Source organism: Mytilus californianus, unplaced genomic scaffold (genome assembly GCF_021869535.1).
Source record: "Mytilus californianus isolate M0D057914Y unplaced genomic scaffold, xbMytCali1.0.p SCAF_1, whole genome shotgun sequence".
NCBI lineage: Eukaryota > Metazoa > Mollusca > Bivalvia > Mytilida > Mytilidae > Mytilus > Mytilus californianus.
The window spans coordinates 16,284,741-16,301,937 of record NW_026262581.1 but is presented as its reverse complement, the minus strand read 5'-3'; the positions used below and the strand labels follow the sequence as shown (position 1 = coordinate 16,301,937).

General features: G+C 30.7%; 1 protein-coding gene across 1 annotated transcript in view; it reads left to right on the top strand.

Moving 5' to 3' along the window:
- The window catches only part of LOC127699993 (GRIP1-associated protein 1-like), a 54,735-nt gene extending 40,449 nt beyond the window's left edge, over window positions 1–14,286 (top strand). The window contains exons 27-28 of the mRNA XM_052203700.1: window positions 319–473; window positions 12,751–14,286. Coding sequence (XP_052059660.1) covers window positions 319–473; window positions 12,751–12,969 — 374 coding nt within the window. The 3' untranslated portion in view covers window positions 12,970–14,286. The remainder of the gene's footprint in view (window positions 1–318; window positions 474–12,750) is intronic.
- Window positions 14,287–17,197: the final 2,911 nt, after the last annotated feature.

Genomic DNA, 17,197 nt, shown 5'->3' with positions numbered 1-17,197 from the left:
GACCAAAAGTTCATTATAAGTCTTTTTGTTTTATCGTCTGAAATAAATTTGAACATGATAATGATTTTTGCTATCACTATTTTAAGAAGAAATAGAAGTTCAAAGCATTATGTACATTAACCGCGCGTAACATCACACGATGTGATCCCGACATTTCAGAGGGGAATATGATCCTGAGAAGGGAATATGAAGATGTGTTCAATGACACGTGGGATAGTCTCAACCAATCAAATATTGATTAAACTATCAATATGTATAAACAGTGGAATAAACATCATTGTTGCACAGTACTGAAATTGATTTTTTCATGTATTTCAGATGCCAAAATACATCAGCCACAAGATGACAAACTAACATTGAAAAAAGTTTTAGACCTTGTTAATAAAACAGATGAACAAAATCTTAAAGATATGAATAAAAAATTACAGAGAATGTTAGAGGAAACCCTCACCAAAAATATGTGTTTAGAACAGGTAGATATTAACTGCTTTTCTTATACTTTATACAAATTTCTTATATTATCCATTTATTTCATTAGACATGCGGCATTTGTTAATTTTCACTAACCTTTCATAAGCCCTGCCCATCCATAGCAACGGGTGCTAATGCCTAAAATTAACACCGGCTGAGCCCGAAGTTTGCCAATCTGGAACAATTAACACCTGCTCTGGCCGAGGTTTACCGATTCTTTTTTTACATCATTTCCGTCGTTTTGTGGTTGCTATTAGTAAACTATCTTAATTTATGACTTTATTTTTTTACAATTGTCCTTCTAATAATATAGTGCACACTTGAATCATAAGGCATTCAGTATAATAAAAAAACATACTGCCCTTGGATGAAGGTGTTGGGGTGATTAACACACTTGTTGAAAAACTTCGTCTCGGGTGATAATTTTTGAAATTTTTTTACAATTGTCCTTCTAATAACATAGTGCACACTTGAATCATAAGGCATTCAGTATAATAAAAAGACGTACTGCCCTTGGATGAAGGTGTTGGGGTGATTAACACACTTGTTGAAAAACTTCGTCTTGGGTGAAAATTTTTTATGCCCCCACCGTAGCGGAGGGGGCATTAAGTTTATGGTGGCGTCACTTTTACCATTCTAGAGTTATGCCCAATTACAAATGGAAAAATTGCTGAATTTTTCGTTTCCGTTCTTTTACTTTAGTTTGCCTCAACCAAATGTTATGAAACTTATACACAATGCTTATTACCACAAAATACAGATCAAGTTTGAATTTTGGTGGTGTCACTTTAACCGTTCTAGAGTTATGCCCCTTTACAAATGGAAAAATTGCTGAATTTTTCGTTTCCATTCTCTAACTTAAGTTATTCTCAACCAAATGTTATGAAACTTATACACAACGCTTTTTACCACAAAATACAGATCAAGTTTGAATTTTGGTGGTGTCACTTTTACTGTTTTAGAGTTGTGCCCCTTTACAAATGGAAAAAATGCTGAATTTTTCGTTTCCGTTCTCTTACTTTAGTTTGCCTCAACCAAATGTTATGAAACTTATAGACAATGCTTATTACAACAAAACACAGATCAAGTTTGAATTTTGGTGATGTCACTTTAACCGTTCTAGAGTTATGCCCCTTTACAAATGGAAAAATTGCTGAATTTTTCGTTTCTGTTCTCTAACTTAAGTTAGCTTCAACCAAATGTTATGAAACTTATACACAATGCTTATTACCACAAAATACAGATCTAGTTTGAATTTTGGGGTGTCACTTTTACTGTTTTAGAGTTATGCCCCTTTACAAATGGAAAAAATGCTGAATTTTTCGTTTCCGTTCTCTTACTTAAGTTTGCCTCAACCAAATTTTATGAAACTTATACACAATACTTATTACCACAAAACTCAGATCAAGTACAAATTTGGGTAGCGTCACTTTTACGGTTCTTCAGTTATGTCCCTTTATAACTTTATATGATATGTAAGCGAGGGCATCATCTGTGTCCCATGGACACATTCCCCATTTATTCCTCATGTGTTAATCTACCATAACACCTTTATCCAAGGGCAGTATGTTTATAATAACCAAAAATATGTGTTTAGAACAGGTAAATATTAACTGCTTATAACCAAAAATATGTGTTTAGAATAGGTAAATATTAACTGCTTATAACCAAAAATATGCATATAGAACAGGTCAATTTTTACTGTTAATAACTTATATGCCCAAACTGTGATGGAAGTTTATAGTTTTTGGCATTTTTATTTTGTACATAAGTATAATGGAAATTAAGGAATATGTTGTATTAATTTATGACACAAAAGTTTGGCATGCACTTTATAAACCCTAAGTAAAGGAACAGGGCTTTAATTGCTGTTCACGTTTGTCTGTGACGAGTAATTCAAAAGAACATGTAAAACTGTTATTGGTAAGACTTAGAACATAAAATCCAATCATGTTCAGTAAAGCAGGTGAGACATTTAAAAGCATGTGCACACTTGTTGATGAAAATTGTGACCTTGATCATTGAACCAATCACCTAAGTATCAGTTGGCTTTTCCTCTTCTAAAGGGGAATTATCTATCTATAAGTTTAGTAAATATGTGGTTTATGACTCAAAAGATAATACTAAAAATACAAAACCATGAGGTCTGGCAGGGAGCATTCATAGTTTGACATGTGACAATTAAGAAATATAATCTTATAAAGCTGTATTAGTAACAGATATTTGAATATCCATATCAAAATTCAAGATAACTTTGCATGCTTATTATGTACCATTGACCAACATTTTGTATTCAAAATAGTTAGGACACTTATAGACCATAAAGACCCAAAATTAAGAACGCATTTTTAGAACATGTTCAGTTAATTAATAAAAAAATTTGACTGTTAATCTGTGAATTTATTTTACTTAAATCCATTTTGTACCTCTATTATAATTAAATGATTTCTGTACTTAACTACCACTGTTTTTACAGCATCAAATTCTTGATAGCTGAACATATGTAAAAGTTTGAAGCTTTAGAGGATATAAGGTCCTTAATTAAAACAGCAACTATTTAATGTCACCAACATGTAGACCAGAGGAAAATGAACCTTAGTATTGGTAAAGATATTCCAGTATATGTATATCAGGTTATTTTTGCGTCTGGTTTTGTTCGTGCTTTGGCCCTTAAAGGGCCAGTTGAATCTTCACTGTGTTCGTTATTTGCGTTTTATGGTCTTGTACCATGCCTTTATGATGAAAAGTGAAATGTTCATGTAGGGTAAATTCTGCTGGAAAAATTCATCAGCGAACATAGCATGAACTAGACACATGTGAAAATTCCCAATATGTAAATTCAGCAGCGAACATAGTATGAACTAGACACATGTGAAAATTACCAATATGTAAATATATCATGTAGAAGATACCAAACTAACTGTTAGGTACTCTGGAAGGGTTAGCATATCCTCCTTCTCATATGTGACATCTGTCATAGTGTACATGACCAAAAGAAGATACCAAACTAACTGTTAGGTACTCTGGAAGGGTTAGCATATCCTCCTTCTCATATGTGACATCTGTCATAGTGTACATGGCCAAAAGAAGATACCAAACTAACTGTTAGGTACTCTGGAAGGGTTAGCATATCCTCCTACTCATATGTGACATCTGTCATAGTGTACATGGCCAAAATCCAATGATTGGTCAAGTTTACTGTGAGTTTATTAAATCCTGACCTCAGTCTAAAGAATTCAATGAGGATTCAATTGACCTGATATATTTAAAAATAGGGTGTTAATGAAGCAAGGATCCAGAAATTTGATTAAATTAAGACAAATCATCAGAAACATATTAGGACTTGTTATTAGGTATTCATTGTTATATGTACTGACTCTTAAAGTACAAGGAGTAGGACTTGGTCTGAAGACACAGTTATTGTCCTTTGATATTCATTGTTTACAAATAGAGTCCCTAGTGTGGACAGTGTATAACTTGCAAATTTTTTCATACACCTTTCAAATTTATTTCTTTATATTTTATGCACAAAATAGTAAGTAGGGGGATAAAATTACATGTAAAAATATTTAGGTGAAGTAGTGATTTGGTCCAGTTTGAAAAGGACAAAAATTAGTATGTCTGAACTGAAGCTGTCAAACTGAATTATTGTTCATATTTTGAGTTAGAGTTCGATAGACTTTTCTATAATTCTGATACAATTTGTCCCAAAAGTAGTACACTACATGTAAAAAGCTTTATTGGATAGAGCAGGTGTGATTTTTTTAATTTTTAATTTTTTTTGTCAAAAAGAAATGCACATTGAAATAACTGTGTGCTCAAGCTACTTGTATGCACTTTTGAAAAGACAATATCTTCAAATTTAATTTTTGTTGCCAGACATATTGTTTCATTTTTCAAAAACAAAGTATGTTAAAAATCTTGACTACTTATTCATGGAAATTGAAATGATTCAGTATTTTGTTCAAGAAAAAAATATATTTATACATAAAAATGAAAAGAAAATCTAATGCAATAATATCCTGTGATACTTTTAAACTTGGCAAACACTTTATTATTCTTGAGTTAGAGACTAGATTCAGTTTTCTTTCTTTGGTTTTCATGCTTGTTACAATGAATTATATAAGTTAAATCAAAGTTTGTTGATCCCAGACATGATTAAGAAACTGAGTTATGTACCTGCATTAATACATATTTACAAGTTAGTGTTTAATATCATTGTACTAGAAGTATCATGTCAATTTGCATATAAATTTGTGCAGCAGACTTATTTCTTTTGAATTGCCTCAAATGAAGTTAATTTCATTGTACACATATTCAGATAGAGTGCATGTTGAAATTGTATTTTCCAAGTCAAACTTTCTGCCCTTAGATATAAATGTATTATAAATTTATTAATTTGTCTATGCTGAAATGTCCTAAAGCCATCTTTTCATTAAATTACTCTTTTCTTCTCTGTAAATTAAATTTGATGTTTTCTACAAGACAGTCTGGTAAACTTTCCAAATGTGCAGAAAAATAAAATGTCTGTGAGTAAAGACATTATGAAAGTCATTTTATCCTTTACATGGAAGAACTGATTTAACAAGAAAAGGGCAATATTAATGACTAGTACGAGGGTTTACAATATTGTAAATTGCTAAATGATGCGATTTAAGTGTTGAAAAGAGACATTTCAATATTCTCATTAAAACGACATTAGTAGAAATCATTTCAAAACATGCTGATCACAGACATTCAAGGACATGCCATCACATTTTTCTTGGTTTTATTCGGCAAAACATCTCCTAGACTGGTTCAGCACATTTGATATTTTTCTCATGTATTGTTTTTTTTTAACTAAACTGGTTGAATGAACACCACATTTTCCTAACAAAAAAAATTTGTATAGTTATTGTACCCTCCACGTAAAAAGATTTCCTGTTTTAATAATGATGAGTTAAAACCCTGCTCTTAATATTGATTGCACTTTTGGTTCTCTCATTAATTTGCATAGGGAAGTTTTCAGGTGCGGATCCAGGATTTTGAAAAAGTGGGGGGCCTCTAGTTAGCCAACGTTTGGACTGATGCTTGTAAAAAGTATATACGGTACATTTATCATATATGTAGCTCCATAAGGGGGTGGGGGGGGGGGATACATTATGTAAGTGACGTTATGTATTTCTACAGAGTTATTTCTCTTTTATCAATACATTGGCCATTACAGTTTTGGATTTAGTCATTGAATAATTCATTAAATACCCATTTGCTTTTCTTAATGACATTAAAGTGAAAGAATCGACTGCTTTGAAGTAATATATCTTCTTTTAATCCAATGTGAAGTTTATTTACTGATAATCACATTTAAATTTTATGGTAATTACATTGAATAGAATAAAGACATGATCTGAGATGATAATAAGACAGCATCTTGACAGTAATGCATTCTTGGCATATTATAATACAAGTTTCTTGTGTTTAATTAGAAGTCAGCGACACTTTTCACAAAAAATCTTACTGAAATGTGTATGACTTTCAAGTATTTTTGTGAAAAGAGCCACAGACACATACCTTATGCCAATAAACATATATCCCAGCTGATGATTAGAAAAATAAGAGCAATTCAAATAAGAAAGTTAAAGTGTAAAATATTAAATCAGGTTGCTTTAAATGTATTGAAGTTCCAAGTCCATTGTAGGATTTATAAATGAGAACACTTTTTTTTGTGTAAATCGGATATTATTTTCATGAAAGAAATATTGTTGTGCCTTTAGATGATGGGTTTAGTATATTATGCCATATTAAGAATACTGGCCTATGTACATCATATTTATGAATAGCATATGCAATGCTGGTGATAATACTGATCAAAAGTTATATCTAAATAATAACTGTACATGATAAAGAAATTATTTGTTAAACTGTGTTATTAGAAACATATATGCAAATACACAATGTTTTATGTTCGGTATTTATCGAGATAATTAAATAAGAAGATGGTGAAACTGAAACCTAAAAATGCTAATCTTTGCTACATATTGATAAAAAAAATTGGAAAAATCATGTACATACAAAATCTAAAGATCATTTGGGTCACTAATTTTCGGAGTGTTCCACAAAGTCCTTAGCATGTTACAATTCCCCAAAATATACTTATTGTTCACATCTAAGTTTTCGAGTACACCGGTCTGCTCTTGTCACATGTACATTCAATATAGAAATATTGTATTTTTGTGAATCTAATAATTTTAAATTCTGTCTGTGCAGGTTAAAAAATTAAAGATAACTATTCTTTTTAAGTAGGTATCTTTCTACATTTTTTTATACAATGTTAGGATAAGGTCATCTCGATTTTTGTTCATGTATTTGAGGTCTTCTCCATCTATTCACATTCAATGTTTACATTGGGATAAGGTCAGTTTGAATTTGCTTAGTTACATAATTTAAAAATTGCTAATCTTTGCTGCATATCTAACGATTCCTTTGGAATTCTTTCCCTGACTTTCTCTGATCTAGCTGCATATAAATACAGATAATTAGCATGTTCCAGAGAGGTATACAGCCAGTAGAAAAATAAATTGAAGTTGGTATTCCAGGAATTTATTCGCATAGCAACATTTTAAACCAATTGTACATCAAGCTTCTATACAGCCTGCTGTACTCATTGTTTTCTATTTAAGGAGGAAACTGATAACATTAAATGGAAGTTTTGTTTTTATTTCAACTTATTTTTATTTTTACTATTTACAAGAATGTTTTCCTGTAAATTCATAATTGATAGAGCCCTTGCTAAAACCGGATAAACATTGAGAAGATCTAGTTTTCAGTGTTTACAGGGGAGGTAATATTTTGTCACTAGATTTCCCACTGCTTGAAACTTCATTATTTGATGGTTATCTTACAGACTAAGATGATAGTTATTGTCATAAATAGATGGGTTGAAAACTTGCAAAATGGTAGTTTCGTTTCCAATTCTTGTATATTGTGGATTCATTAATATTTGCGGGATATGAATGCATGGGTATAGGAAAACCACAAATTTTAATTGTTGATGAAATAGCTATTTTTATCCGCATGATCCTTGAAAATCTCAAAGAAGTGACTTTTTCCTTTCCCTTATATGAAGTTGAATTTTTGTATGTTATTGTGTAATTAATAGTTACAGATCAGAGTGGCCAAAATGTCTCTTAATGTGATATTCAAGGATTTTCTTTTTTTTTTGGGGAGGGGGGGGGGGATGTTAGGTGTTCAAATGATAGTAAACAACATATTGAATTTTTAAGTTTGATGTTCAATTATATGGGAGAACCATGAACTACCCTTTTTCTAATTGGGTATTCAAATCCCTAAAAGCCATTCATGAGGTAACGTTGTGGCATTAATATACTTCCATCGCCTTCAAATTCTGAATCACCATTTTGAAATCCAATAAAACACAATGCAATTTCAAGTACTGTAAATCGGGAACTTTTTAGCATTTTAGGCTTTTTGGACCCTCTGACTTTTGTTTTTTGTACATACTTTCATAGTTCCAAATATCAGTTTTAAATTTTACGTGAAAAATAGCCTCCTTTTGATATTTGAACATTTTTAAGATTAATCCTAATTAAATTGATTCTAATGAATACTATCAGAAGTAAATGAAATGTGTATCAAGTAAGGATTTTAATATCACTTTATTGATGTATAGTCATGTAAAAACTATTTTTTAAAACAAAATCTGCTTATCTTCATCAGTTTCTATCGATCTATTCTTGTCCATAATTTGCCCTTAGAGTAAAATAATCGATTGCAGGAAAATTATATAACACTAGATCTAAATGCTTTGAAAGCACATCTATCAAATTTTCTGTTACTTTTTGGCATTAATATAGTTAACGTAATGGTTCATCTCCCAGAGGACTTCCCACTTCCACGTGAAAGACATGAAAATAGAAACTTGAGTTTGGGTAGATTACTACTATCATTGCAGTGAGGAGAACGTGGCTTTAGAATTGATTTTGCTCTATGTACAATTTTAGTGCTGCTTTCAATCTATTGAGAATTATTATATAGGAAAAAAAAGAATGCTCTATAAATATTGACCAATCTTTTTATTGATATTTTATCCTATTTGATTATCTGTTTTTACAAAATATCAGATTATGACTACTTTTTATCCATTATACATCTACAGAATTTATAGAAAATAGACTGATTCTTAGTGAAGTTATGATGTATGTTGACATAAAAACCATTAGGAATGCTAAGAATTTGGTAACATTTAAGAAAAGAATTAGATTATGTTTTAGTTTTACAGCATATGGTTAATTCCAGGCTTGGTTAAACCTTGGACTTGATATTTGGTATTTGCTGCTTTTCTGTTATGCATGCAGTATCTTGGTGTAAGAGCAATGAACGTGCAGCTTAGAGGCTGAGTAGGGTGACATATCTTCCTGCGAACTGTTACCTTGTGAACTAGCAACTTAGAGTCTGAGTAGGGTGACATATCTTCCTACGAACTGTTACCTTGTGAACGTGCAGCTTAGAGTCTGAGTAGGGTGACATATCTTCCTGCAAACTGTTACCTTGTGAACGTGCAGCTTAGAGTCTGAGTAGGGTGACATATATTCCTGCGAACTGTTACCTTGTGAAAGTGCAGCTTAGATTCTGAGTAGGGTGACATATCTTCCTGTGAACTGTTACCTTGTGAACGTGCAGCTTAGAGTCTGAGTAGGGTGACATATCTTCCTACGAACTGTTACCTTGTGAACTAGCAGCTTAGAGTCTGAGCAGGGTGACATATCTTCCTGCGAACTGTTACCTTGTGAACTAGCAGCTTAGAGTCTGAGTAGGGTGACATATCTTCCTGCGAACTGTTGCCTTGTGAACTAGCAGCTTAGAGTCTGAGTAGGGTGACATATCTTCCTGCGAACTGTTACCTTGTGAACTAGCAGATTAGAGTGTGAGTAGGGTGACATATCTTCCTGTGAACTGTTACCTTGTGAACTAGCAGATTAGAGTCTGAGTAGGGTGACATATCTTCCTGCGAACTGTTACCTTGTGAACTAGCAGATTAGAGTCTGAGTAGGGTGACATACCTTCCTGTGAACTGTTACCTTGTGAACTAGCAGATTAAAATTCTGGCTTAACCTATTGGTCTATTAAAAAGCAGGGTTTATAAAAACTACATATAGTCCATGCTTCTATGTCATTTAAAATTATTCCTTCGAGTAATTTTTTTTCATTTCTTAAAACCTACATAAATAATTGAAAAACACTGCCTATTTATTGAAATATGATGGTGATACCGTAAGATTGGTTTTTAATGGCCAGTGGCAAATATAACATGCATATCACAACAAGAACCTGTTAATGTACCGGTACTATGAATATAAATCTTTAAATTATTTTGTGACAAAAAAATTAAGAATTCCTTAAAATTTGATAGACTATACAGATAAAATATAATCATTAAAATTTTGACAGAAATATTACTCCTATAAATTATTTAATACATGAAAATAACTGATAATAACAATTATATAAGGAGCAAATGTATAAAAATAAGAAGATATGGCATGATTGCTAATGGAACAACTTTCAATTAGAGACCAAATGATATAGAAGGCATATGTAGTTTGTTTTGGGTAACAAATTGTAAATAAGTTCAAGTCTCAATAAAATCATTTATATATGTCTGCCTTCAAGTTTTTTAAGGAATATTATAATTTATAGTCCTTAAACACTAATCTTTGACTCAAAGGTGTCCATATTAACTCTCAAGTGCTTTAGGAAGACAGCTAATGTTTCAGCAGGAATTAATTTTTATGCTTTATGAAAGAATTATCTGATGTCTGAGAAAAAAATTTATGCAAGTAAAATCTGTATAAATGTAAAGTAATATTTATAAAAGTAACTTATCTATACTACTAAAATAATGAGATCCTGTTTGTTAGCCGGCATGACATCAAAACGACAAATCAAAGAATTCAACTTTATATATAACTAATATAGGACAATGGTGTTGTTTAAAAATTACACCATTCCAGGCCCTTTTTTTTCCACATAATTAATATTACTTATTATTAATAAGTTCCAGGTTGAATCCGATACCAATACCAATAGTATATGTCACATGTAGTTTCCGGTTATAACCTATTACCTTCTGTAAATCACTCCTCTAACAGGAGAAAACCAGGAATTCTTCCAGTGGTTGTGTTATTTCTATGTTACACTAAAGTACACTATTTAACAAGTCTGTTTTCTTCCACATCAATATAACTATTAATTTTGGTTAATTAGTTAAAAAAATTATATTTAGTTGATAGTAAGTTTATTGTTGTAAGAAAACCAGGACGAGTTCAAACAGAAAGACTTTGAAAGCAGAGAAAACTGTGCACCTTACAATCAGTATGACTTCATCAGATAACATTACGAATACTTAAAATCCAGGCTGAAAATAAGGCATCAGTACTTTAATTCAGTCATGGACCCGCGGGTGTGTTCTGGTATAATTTATATTTAAAAGAGCCTCATTTTCAACATAATATGTATAGAAAGTTTTGATTGACAAAAAAAATTGAGTACTGGTAAGAGTTATTTTCCTTTGCTGCCATATTGGAGGTCAATGCAAGGTGATTGGGGACAGTGTTGAGTGCCCTTAGTCCCTTCCCTTTATTTTCATAAATCCCAGATTTTCCAATATTATATATCAGTAATAATACTTGTACCATATGAATACCAATATGCCATATTTTTACTCTGAATATACATGTTTACTATCAAAGTGCCACTCCACTAGAGCGAATACAATTTGAAATGTTTATGTATCAGCTGTATCATTAATGGATAGTATAGAACATATATGAAGTTTCTCATTGGTTTTTGTTTTTAATCATTTCAAACCAAACTTAACCTGAAAAGCCCAATATTCATCAAGATCTATTTCTTCAAAATAGTTCTCAAAACTACAAACATTAGGGAATGTTTATATTGATTATATTATTGCATAGGTTTAATCTAGATTGATTCAATTAGACGGATAGATAGTCAAATACATCACGCTCAATTGTCATTGTTCACATGACATAAGCCAACGATGTAAGGATATTTCAGAAGTCATCGTCATTATTGAAAGTGTCAGTTCTATGTCTACCCTATTATGCAAGTTCAGGAGAAGTTTAATTAAATGTGATTTTTTAGGAGAATTGTCATGATCGTATAACTTTGAAAGATGTTCACCTTTTCTTCTTCTAATGGATTTGTCTTTAACAAAAGCATCATCAATTGGGGTTCAGAATGGGTATAATTGTCGACATCATACTTCCAGAATAAAAATCAACAAATTTGCACAATGCATTTATAAAAGACAAGGACTTTATTTTTTAGTTGTTGACAGTTGTTTTGGTTGAGATGTTCATTGATTTTGGAAATTCAACTCATTTTAGAAACTGAAGAATAAATTTAGCGGTAATGAGTCAAGGGTTTATAAATCTTTGCCCCTGTTATTATAAAAATAAGGAGCGATGTTGTATGATTGCCAATGAGACAATTATCTATCAAAGACCAAAGGACAAGGTGTATAATCTAACTTAAATTGGAATTAAAATTCAACTCTATAGTTGACCTTACAGTATGACTGCTGTTAGGATAAATAGCAACTTCAACGACAGTACTTATCAGTGCAATCAAATTTAACATTTTAGAATCTAATACATTCTTTTGGTAATAACTGCAAAAAATATACCAAAACATTCTGAAATGGCAAATTACAAAGCCTGTTTGAACAAATGTTTTTGTGAGGGTTCTATAGAGTTTCCATTTGAATTGTCAATCAATGACCATAATGACATTAGTGACTTTAAATTAGAATTTTACATTCTCCAAATATTTAACCTTTGTGGAAAAATAAAATAAAAATGATAGACCTTTGATATTTATTTTGAAATAGCATTGGAAAACTAATTTACAAGAAGATGCTGAAGCCAAACTTGTTAGTCATGCTCAATGGAGTTTTGTATAAGTTACATTGTTTATACTAGTAGATTTTCAGATGAATTCTAGTCATATTCACTCCAATGATTACATGTTGCAATATGACAGGCTATCAAACTGCTGTGATATTGTTGCATAAAAAACAAGACATCTCTTTGCTGTTTAAATATTCTCTATGATGAATTTCTCTAAAGCAGGACTGATGTTTTGCATAAATAGTGTAATGCCTAAAGAAATAATCTGCTGTCTTTTATTACAAATATCAAAATTTCTTCAGGATGTAAAATAGATTAAATTACATTATAATTTCTTTCTGTATTTTAGAATCTTGAAGCGATGTCTTTGGAAGTTGTACGATTGAGCAAACTACAAACTGTAGATGCTCATAATGAAAAGCTTAAAGAAGAAACAGGTGCTCGTGCAGCAAAAAAAGTCAACACAGAGTCTAATACAGGTGTCAGTCATTCCTATTCAGACATATCAGAGGAGAAAAATAAACTCTCCGAAGCTACAAATAAACATGTAATAAGTAAAGAATCCTGACACCAACTTAGTCAGCATACTAGACATTGAGATTATTCACAAGTTATGTCCATATCCTGTTGATATAAAAGGACAAATCATGCAAAGAAGAAGAGTTTTTTGAGAAAAGAGAGTATTTGCATTCACTTGTACAGTGATTATTGTTTCTGACTTGAATTATCAATGCAAAGATGTGAATATGTGTGAAAAAGTGTCATTTTATGGAAGACAAATATCACTTTAAGAATTTTAGATTTAAAGAAAAGCCAAATTTTACGCTCAACAGATAAATTATTTATACTACAACACTTCATTTTTTTCTTGTTTTTCTATTTGATCGCTTTACTTCATATTTCATTTTATTACATTCCAGAGCTGTATAACACTCATCATACTTTATCATGTTTTATATACTCAATCTTTGAAAGCTTCTATTTTCTTGAAAATGTCACTGCTTTTAGAAAAGTAAAAGTCCCCTGCGTTTGAAATATCTAAAACTATTACAAATATAGATTTAAAGCTTAAATTGTATTTATGATCTTTAGGTTTTCTTATAGATGTATTTTAGTTATTCTGCTTGGAAAGCTTAGTAGAACATTATCCTTTTAAGTATTTTCAGATCATGTTATCTGGAAATGGACTTTTATTCCTAATTATATGTACTTGTGCAATATAATTTTTTCATCGACCATAAAAAAGCATCATAGTTTCTATATGGTATCAATTTGTTTTGTGTGTAGATTGATGACCTTGACCTAGTTTTTATCAGTTAGATGATTTAATTTCTGCAGGAAAGAGGTTAAGTTTGAACTGCTGCCATCACTTGGTGTCATCATTTAAAATAAATTATATAAAAACCAATCATTTCTGAAATCACTTGGTCATCATCTTTAAAGGGTTTGATTTAAAAGTTATGTCCAATGATACATTTTAATCCCTTTAAATAGAGGAGGAAGATATCAAAGGGATATTCAAACTTATAAGTTAAAAAATGAACTGACAGTGCCGTTGCAAAAAAAAAAAAAGATGACCAAAAGACCGCAAATCACAACATAAAAAACTAAAGAGCAACACTAATCCCACCAGAAACCATGGGTAATCTTAGGTGCTCTGGAAGGGTAAGCAGATCCTGCTCCACATGTAGCATCCATCGTGTTGCTCATGTAGGTACAAATCCAGTGATAAGTCTAATTCGGTAGCTCACATTCAAGGAAAAGATGACGGAATTGTTACAACTATTGAAACATATCTGTCCTCATCAATAATGGTATCAATATCTAATTGATGAAACCAACCATTATCAAACATTATCACCACAATAATTAAAAATAAACTGCATTATTCACATTAATAAAAACCTTGCAATAATTTCTGTATTTACAGTAATTAAGATCTTCTAGACTTTAATAAAATTATATTGTAATCCTCTTATATAATCAAATTGTCACCATTCACAACCACCTGTACAAGAAAATGGTAATGCTAAATTTTTCTTACAATTTTTTTCTATTTTCCTATTTTAGTGATGTTTTAAAGTAAATTACAAATCATAAACTTTTTGAGCAACTCTCCCTCTAACTTATGTTTCAGATTTTTGGTTAATTTTTCTTTTCAATTACAAATTTTTCTCTGGTACAACCACATATCCTTTTGCCTATTTGAAATGGAAAAATTCCAAAAATAACAGTAATGAAATCACTGAAAGTATGTAAAGTGCATATTCCTGCTGAGGGGGTTTGAATAGGTGATATTGGGTTGGAGAGTAGACATTCTTGGTTTAGGGCATATACATTGATACATGGTGAATGATACAAATTCTCTGAAACTTCTACTTAAGTTTTGTTAATTAATAAAAACATTTGAAATAAATCATTTCAGCTATTTTAATTATTTCATGAGTAACTGTTTTAAAATTCCTTCAATTTAAAGTTATCCATTGTATTAAGTAATAAATTTGAATTTGTTATAGATTGCTTTAAAGAGAGAATGTCTTCCATTTTCTCTTATGTGTTCATTATGTATTTCAAACGGGTGCAGATTCAGGCTGGAGCGCTACGGTTCAAGTTCCCAGTAATGTAGGAAAAATGTCACTTTTTGACGTAAAATGCGTGAAAAAAATTTAGGCAAAATTTCTAGGGAGATATTGTTAACCCCACTTACCTCAAATCCTGGAACCATGCATGGAATACAACTTATATTTTACCTGATTATATAAGACAGAGTTATGAGTGTTCTTAATAGGAAAAAAAAAAACAGTCATCACCTTTAAACTGAAGTGCTGACTGTCTTTTTAAAGTCTGAAAATATACAATACTAAATACATACATAATGTACTCTGTGCCTCCTTTTAGTGTAAACATATTTTATTAAAGAATTTGTTATAAATAACTACAAGAATCAATACATACGAAATGTACAAGTAATTCTATTTATATCGGAATGATTTCTTGGTCAGGATTCACATAAATTGTCCAGAGTGTTAAAATATATAATAATGTATAAAGAACTGGGTACTCGTAATAGAATTTATGAATAAGCTCGCTCCAAGGAATTTTTCAATTTTCTATCATCCATTAACCTCATATGTGCTTTTTCATTGAGGCAGAATAAATAAAATGTAATTCAGTGTCAACCGAATTATTCCTGATTTGATATGTCGATGATAAGACCTGTGACAATATAACTGACAGAGTCTGTAATTTGATAATGGAGACTAAAGGAGTAAATGAGATGTATTTCCAGCAGTATATTTCTAAGATTAAATATCCATACTTCTATCATTTATTTAACAGCCTATATAATTTGATGTCGGTTTTATTATTGGTAATGTAACTGTAATGTATGTGCCATAAATTGTAAGATGTGCTGATCAAGAAATTTATTGTGTTCTGAAAGCGGTTAATGAAAAATCTATATTTAGAACTGTTTAAGGCAGCAATTAATTGTTACCATTCTAAATGTTGTTTTTTAACCTTAATTTTTGGTTAGATACAACTCTGTTATAATGCATTCATTTTTATTTTGGTGGAAGCAACTTATAATTGATTGTTGAAGGAATTCTTGGTATTTCTTCATATGGTGGCTTGGTATAATAATGGTCATATCTTTCCTGATATTTAGTCTGCTTACTTTATATGCTTTGGTGTCATAAACTTGAATTATGAATTTTTCGAATTGTACAGAAAGAGTAAACAACTGATATATAATTTACACAGAACTTTCCATGTGAAATTTTAGACAGAATGTTATGAAATCAATAATTAAAATATCTTTTGAAAGAGAATTAATTATAGTTTCTAGGAGGGAATGAAGAACTAAGATTTCACAAGAAGCAACTCTATGTTTATGTTATCTTCTAATTTAAGCCATGATTATTGTAGCATCTGAGAAGGTTGTAATTTTATAGAGATTGATAATACAGGTATTTTTACACCAAAACTTGGAAATGGATGTGTCTCTTTATTTATATTTTCCTAGTGAGGTGTTTTGGATGTGAGACTAACAAACTTCAAACCATATTATCCTCAGATAAGTAGTTAGATTTACCATATAGTGTATACTTTAAATACTCTAACTCAAATTACATCAATTCAGCTTAAAACAAGCAGATACCTTATGTTACGAAGTTTCCATCTGTCATATGTCCATTGTAGTAAAACCTTCATATTACAGACTTTCAACATGAATTCAATGATAAGTCAAACAGGCGAGACATTTCAGTGTGTGCACTCTTGTTTTTTTCAGTATACCTACAAATTATTGCAGTTCAAATTTGTCTTTTCATTCATTCAACTTTCTGCATGTTAAGGCAGTTTTTAATATAAATGTAAAAATTTTGGGAACTAAATAATGGATGTTGTCAACTTTTTATTGATTTACATTAACTTCATGATAATAAAATTAATTGTTTAATGAAATGTATGGGTATTTCTGATTATATAAAATTTTGTTTGCAGTCTTTTTTTTTCCTATTTTGTATCTGTTTTACAGATCTATCAATGTAAAGAATCTATGTAAACAGCATATAAAAATCACTTTTAACATACATTCTAATACATATATAGATCTATTAAACAGATATTGAATTTTTAAATTGATTGTATCTCTGGAATTAAAAGGCTATTCATAACCTTTATTTACCAATATTCATATGCTATTTCAACTAGTTTTAAATGTAACAAAATTTCGCAAAAAATCCCCCAAAAAGGCCAATTATGTATACTTCACCTTAACTTTAATAGAAATACTA